Source organism: Aptenodytes forsteri, unplaced genomic scaffold, assembly GCF_000699145.1.
Source record: "Aptenodytes forsteri isolate BGI_AS27 unplaced genomic scaffold, ASM69914v1 Scaffold194, whole genome shotgun sequence".
In the NCBI taxonomy this organism is placed as follows: Eukaryota; Metazoa; Chordata; class Aves; order Sphenisciformes; family Spheniscidae; genus Aptenodytes; species Aptenodytes forsteri.
Genome location: NW_008795243.1, coordinates 944,665 through 951,414, shown reverse-complemented (window position 1 = coordinate 951,414; position 6,750 = coordinate 944,665). Strand labels below are relative to the sequence as shown.

Sequence of the window (6,750 nt, the reverse complement as noted above, 5' to 3'; positions counted from 1 at the left end):
TCTCCTGCTGCTCAGCTCTCTCTCTTTCTCTCTCCTCCTTCTCCTTCTTGCTCTCCGTTTTTGATGTTGTTAAGTAATACAAGGCCCTCCTCAACTCACCACAAAGCCGCTTAGCTTGTCTTATATATTAAGACATAGAGGGTTGATGCTTATAGAAGTGTTTGTGCCATTAAAGTTGGAGTTTGTTTTTGGACCTTGAGTGTTATTTCACCTTAATCCACACCGAGGGGATTTGCGGATCTTAGTCACTCTCCCCTTCCCGCAGGTGGGGCGTGACAGGCAGGACCACAGTCAAGCCAGAAAGACGGTGGCCAAGCACAAGAGCTGAGCTGGAGAGCGGTGCTCCTCTGACTTCACCCAGGCAGGAACTGAGGGCCCAGAAGCCCCATTACAGCTGAGCCCTGGGCCCAGGTGGAGCCCCAGGTGAGGCTGGTCAGGGCCATTAAGGCTCAGCAGTGCCCTGGCAGCAGCCTCCCCTCCTTGGCGTGTTCACCAGCATACCTCCCATCTGGTATCGGAGGGGCCTTGCTGTGGAGTTGTGCCATTGCTGTAGGGTATCAGTGGGCTATTTTTTTTTTTTTTGGGGGGGGTGGTGGAGCCAGGTACAGCAGATGAGGAAAGGGACACTGCAGAAGAGACTTGGAGGAGGTGTCACCAGGCTGCCCATGAGGGGCTGGAAAGGGTCAAGAATGCCCCTGGAGACACACACCACCACCACTGCCCCCCCCAGGCCAGTGCTGGGGGAAGGTCCCACAAGAAGCCCAGGCAGGGGGTCAGGGCTGTGGGAGACCAGAGATCAGGAGGGGTTATAGGGGGAAGGCCCTGGACAGCCACAGGCTAGGCTCCCTGGTGCACACCTCAGGGCTCAAAGCAACCTAAGCTAGCAGTCAGGGCACAGCACCAGCCAGCTACTCCCTAAAGGGCAGGGAGCCAAAGGGGATGCCAGGCCAGCAGGGTCCTTGTCAGATAGGGCCTGTCCTGCAGTACCCCAGCAAGGCAAGCAGGCTGGGCAGTGGCAGCCAGGTTCAACTGAGAGTCTGGATCTCCAGGTGAGCCTGCAATGATGAGACAGGCCTACGATCAAGCCAGGAAGCTAACCTGCAGGCCGTGCTCACATCCAGTGAGAGCAGCCAGGGTCCGCGGAGAAGCCACTTGGAATTCTGCATCATGGGCACCATCTCTGAGGAACTTGTGGACTAACCAAAGCCATCTGATTTCAAGCCTGCTGTTCTGTTCTCTATCTGTCCTACTGCGCTGGACTGTTATCAAGGACTTCGTTTACCTCTTGCAAGCAGATCAAACATAAATAAATAAATTGAACGTGCGGTTGGCTCAATAGCTTTCAACTGTTAGTAAAAAAGCTAGTCTTATTGTATAGAGCTAAATCTAGGCCTTACTAAAAAAGACGTGAATTTGGAGCAGCATGTCACTAGGACACTTATTGGTGAGAGTACCTCTTTGGTCAAGGAAATCTAACACGTTATTTGTAATTAGTAAGAAGGTTTCAAGCAAAAAATGCAGGGGATTAAATGCGTTGGTAAGAGGGATTTATTTGTGCTACAAAGCAGAGAAGGGATAGACTTGAAGACTTTTAATCATTACAAGGGCCTTCCCAGAGGGACAGAACAGATTTTATGAAATGTCTCTGGAGAAGTAGACCTAGGATCAAAAATATCACACTACCTTATCACTAAAATTGAGGAAGAGCATGTTACTACCACTGTGGAAGGCTTTTGAGCTTGTACAAACAGCTTTATAGGAGTTATGGTATCTGAAAGATTCTACTTGCTTACCACAACAGAAAAGCAGACAACATAGTGTTTCCCATTAACTGAGACAAAACAAAACCCTACTAATGGAGAAACAAATTTCCCATCAATTCAGAATAAGCCAAGCTTCTGACTTCAAAATCTAGATTAGTTCATCCAAACAAATACAGAAATACCCTCATTCTGGACCTTCTTTTTTCTTACATTTCCCCTATTAGGCTGCATTAAGGACCAGTCATTCATATTTAAGACAGCTATGAAATTAATTGGACTTTCTCCATTGGCACTCCCTTTGGTATACCATAGCAGGTCACCAGAGGCCCACTCTTGCAACTTTTGTGGGGTGTGATATATCACTTGGCCTAAAACTCTGAGTGGTATTCTTCCTGTAGATTTCCATGGATGCAGCCAAGGAAGTTCATTTATTTCAGGTAGACTTTAGTTAACTGGTTTTGGCCTGTTCCTGGGCTCTTTTGTCTGCAATTATATTTTAGAAAAATTTTGAACTTTAAGAATTTGACCCACTGAGAATTGCTGCTGGATTATCAGATGGTGCATAGAAAGCAAAACAGGGAACGGGGAAGAAATAATCCATTTATAGGTATAACAGTGTCACCTGGCTAGAAATACAAGAGAATGCTCTGTGACTAGAAAAGTCACACAGGCTGTAACATAGTAGGGTATGCCAGGTACAGAAGAGTTGCAGTTGAGAACTGTCCTCTGGTTTAAGCTCTTCCAAAATTAATTTGCTTAGTCAGTATATCCAAAAATCTGGCATGCAGAGAAGGGTAATTGTTCCAAAACTGGGACAAATGAGCCAAAGATTCTTAAAATACAAAAATACAACAGCAGTATTTTTTAAAATGGGCAAATTCTCTATTTTTTTTTTTCCACAAACCTAGGGATCAAAATGAACATTGCACAATGCACTAGCATTGGCACTGGAGGGAGAAAGGCACCTAATGAAATGATAAGAGCTGTAAACATTGTTGCTCTCATTCTGGGCTGCGTTCTCCTTGGTTGTTGCCGTTCACTTAAGAAACCTCATTGCACCTAAAGAATAGGGTAAATAGCAATGATTTTGGTGAATCTATAAAATTCAATGTTTTATAAATATATAAAATTCGCGACTGGAGAATACCAGTGAGCCAAGAAAGTGTAGGCCTATTAGAATAACTTCTGTTGTTTAGAAGGGTTTAGGAAAACAAATAATTACCCCATTTTCCATTTACCTCCAGAATTTCAGTATGCATTAATAGCTTATCAGAGGTAGACTTCTCAGTCTAACATGCTTATGCCTTTCTTTGTTAGAGTACCATGAGTATGGATGTTGATAATAGCAATTGCAGAGAACCGAGGAATATTAAGAAGTAATCCCATCGTCCACATTGCCGTAGTCTGCTCCAGCTGTCTTTACTACCATCTCAACCACTGCCTGGGGAGCAACAGCAGCAACCATGCAGCTGATGCTTGGACGTGAGGGAGTCTGAAAGAGTTGGTTTTTTTTTCCCAACCCCCAAAACAGCCCTTAGCAGTCCTGTCCTTTGGTAAGCTAATGATTTTTTCAGGCAAATAAAGCAAACCCCACTCAGCTGGCTCCTGCAGAGCATGTGATAACAGCAGAATTTGGGGTAAGTACAAGAACTGAGAAGGCAGCTGCAAAGGAAACAACAGGTTGGGCTGAAGTGGAAATAGGTTGGAGGACTCAATGAACCATCAGCATGCTGCAAACATTAAGCAAAGCAAAATTGATCTTACTGAGCAAGTTATTCCTGGTAAAGGTGGGAAGTAATACTGCTGTATAAGGCATACTCATGTTCAAATAGGAAAGGCACCAACAGAAGAGGGTCCAAAGAAAGGGCATTCGAAAGATGGCAACCCTTGCGCAGCTGCTTCGCCCAGGCACTGAGGGGAACTGGGGTCTGAGAGTTCATGCCATTCTAGTGTATTGTGCCTGGGAAGAATGGTGAATTTGGTGATGGAGCTTTAGGACCTGGCTGATAAAAGCAGACAACTTTGTAACCGTTCACTGTTATTTTGTTTTATTTTTATTTTTTTGCACTGATGCAAAAACATACATGTGCAAAACAGAGGGCACTCAGCAGTAAGCAACTTTTAGGGATGTTTATATCTTTTAAAGTGTGGAAGAAAGGAGTGTGAACTGTAAAGGACAGAAGCAGGGCAAAGATGACAGTGTAGGGGCAGATGAAGAGCAACAATTATACCAGCATTTTCTCTCATGCTTGTTAATCCAAAATGAAAATGATTAATAATAGCAACTTTTTAAAAAAGGTGTAGTTTCAGGATAGGCTATGTTTCTCTTTTCTCCTAATAGCTGTATTAACAACTACACACTCCAAGCATTTCACAACATGATTATAATCCCAATTCTCCTCTAAATTATGGTATCAGAACAAGAGAATTTGGGTATCATTTCATCCTTTACCTAGCTGCAAATTTGGATGGTAATAAATACTATATAAACAATAGTTAAGAAATGCAGTGATAGAAAACTTAAGTAATACAGTTGCCTGGTAGTATGTATCTCCTGAGCTTCCAGAATCTGTACTTCGGAAGCAAAAGCTTCTGAAAACAGAAATGAGAAGGTATCTTCTACAAAACTGCAGTTTCAAACTCCAGCTGATGTCCAAACGTACATATTATCCTGTGCTGCTTTCGAACCATGTTAATAAGAGGTGCTGATGCCTGTCTGTTTCAGTCAAAACACCTACTCTTTACAGAACACTTAAATCTTTCACAGCCTCTTCACTGTGTGATATCAACTAATGCCACATGACACTCATGACACATTGTTAGTTCAACAGACCACACTTGTCCTCTAGCCCTAACTGCTGATAAATTACCATGAGAAGACAATTTCTTCTACAGATAGATCTACACAATATAATACAGAGCTGAAGCACATCAGATCTTTCAGGAGATGCTTCTCTCCAGATTCACAGGGGTCTGACCTGCCCTTTGCATAGGTGGACGATCCACCTAGATTTCTCCTTGAGTAACTGCAGATGGAGCGCTGTCATGGCTCAGTGTTCGCACAATGAGCACGTAAGGAGGTTTTGCAAATTCCCCAGGGCAGCTCCTGGCTCTGAACAGGCAGAATTAAGTTCGCTTTGGGTCATTTATTGTAATTCCTGGTTTGGGGAAGTCTGCATCTCAGTGAGCTCTCTATTCAGTAAAGCCACCAATTAGGCAAACTTAAAACTTAAATGAATTAAGATTTTGTCCTTCAAAAATATATGAGGGAAAACTAGACAGAGCAAGAGAAATAGATCAGCATGGGGGAGAACATGAGATAATGAGAAGCCACTTAATGCACACCGATTGAAGTACGAGGAACAGGGAGCACACAGAAGCATTTAGGAATGGAGAGTAATATAACCAACAGTATCCCTCCCCCAAAAATGTCTTTCATATTAAAAAACATCACTTGAAATCATTTGGAGAAGAAATTCTCTCTCTAAATCACAATTTTATTTAAGTGAAATATTTCTGAAATGAAAAGCTGTGTGTTTATTTAATTGAGGTAATCCTATCCGAAGCAGCCAACTTGCCTCATTGCAAATCCCCAGATCATCACAGACAAGGGAAATCAGTGAGAAGCTATTAATTGAAGTGACATTTTTTTCCCACAAAAATGTTATCTCACTTGAGAAAATTCACTTCCTTCTATCTTAAATTTAAAAAATCCTGTCAATCACAGTAAAAGCGAACAATGACATCTCATCTCATATTTGAGTATTATTTTAATTTTGACTGCTGTTGAAGTAGCTGCCACATTCTGCATATTGGAATTTGAAAGGTTAAGTTAAGCTTTGTAGAGTGGATAAGAAAGGAAATTTAGAAGTATATACGATTTTAATATACAATCCTTGCATTCCCCATATCTAGATTTTGATCACAATTGTGCAAGCTTTCTTACATTACCAATGAGTACCTGTAATGTGAAGAAAATTGATTTTCATCCTCGCCACTGCTACAAGAAATGGTAGTATATAAAGATAATTAAAAGATAAGCTGTGGCTTTTCAAAACTTTTATGAGATTTCCTATCTCATTTGCAAATTGGGGAGCACTGCTGTATTCAGCCATTTTAGAATTAATACACACTGTTGTTCTCCACTTGTGTTTTCAACAATTAGGAGACCAAAGGCAAGACAAGAACCACTTGCAGCCAGCCTGTGCAACCTGCAGTGCAACCTAACAATCTGCAGTGAAAAGGGAAAATCGATAGATATACTAGGCAAGACAAGAACCACTTGCAGCCAGCCTGTGCAACCTGCAGTGCAACCTAACAATCTGCAGTGAAAAGGGAAAATCGATAGATATACTCTTTCCAACAGATATTAAAAGAAGATTTTTAAATATTCCTTTTTTTATCATTTCCAAAAACTCACCGGTTGCCTCACACGGCAGAGCCAATTCTTCCAAAATAGAGCCTTGAACTGGTGTACAGCATGCCCCATATCGTCCTTTCTTTCCTTCATCCACTTGCAGAGTGGCTTCTCGAGGACTTTCTAACTCAGAATCATCTCACCAAGCAGTCTGAACATATTATTCAGAAGCTGATTAATTCCAGCACTAGAGAATGGCGCAAGAGATTTGCCTGCTTGCTGAGGAAAGATGAGATTATGTTTCTGCCTCTTGCTTTGCATTCGTTGAGGAATCTCATCTTTCCATTTGCTTCACAGTGCAATGAACAGTAAGGGGATGGGTCTGTATAAATGCCTTCAGGGTGCTTTACTCCACAGTATATATTCTGCACTTGTTTCTACCTTTCTGGAAGACAAATGAATGCAAACAACAAGAAAAAAGAATATGTAACACACATTTGTCTTTTTCCAGAGTTTGGTGACTTTCTGTCACTGCAGTGTTAATGTCATTTTGCATGCATATGCTTAGATTTTTGAAAAAAAAGAATAGCAGGAAAATAAGTACACTGTTTAACCACATAGCCCTGTAAA

The 6,750-nt window shown here is 42.0% G+C and overlaps 1 protein-coding gene across 1 annotated transcript in view; it reads right to left on the bottom strand.

Moving 5' to 3' along the window:
- ABCA13 (ATP binding cassette subfamily A member 13) overlaps positions 1-6,252 on the bottom strand; it is a 207,588-nt gene extending 201,336 nt beyond the window's left edge. Inside the window, exon 1 of the mRNA XM_019471904.1 lies at positions 6,184-6,252. Within this exon, the coding sequence (XP_019327449.1) occupies positions 6,184-6,252 (69 nt within the window). The remainder of the gene's footprint in view (positions 1-6,183) is intronic.
- Between the last annotated feature and the right edge of the window lie 498 nt (positions 6,253-6,750).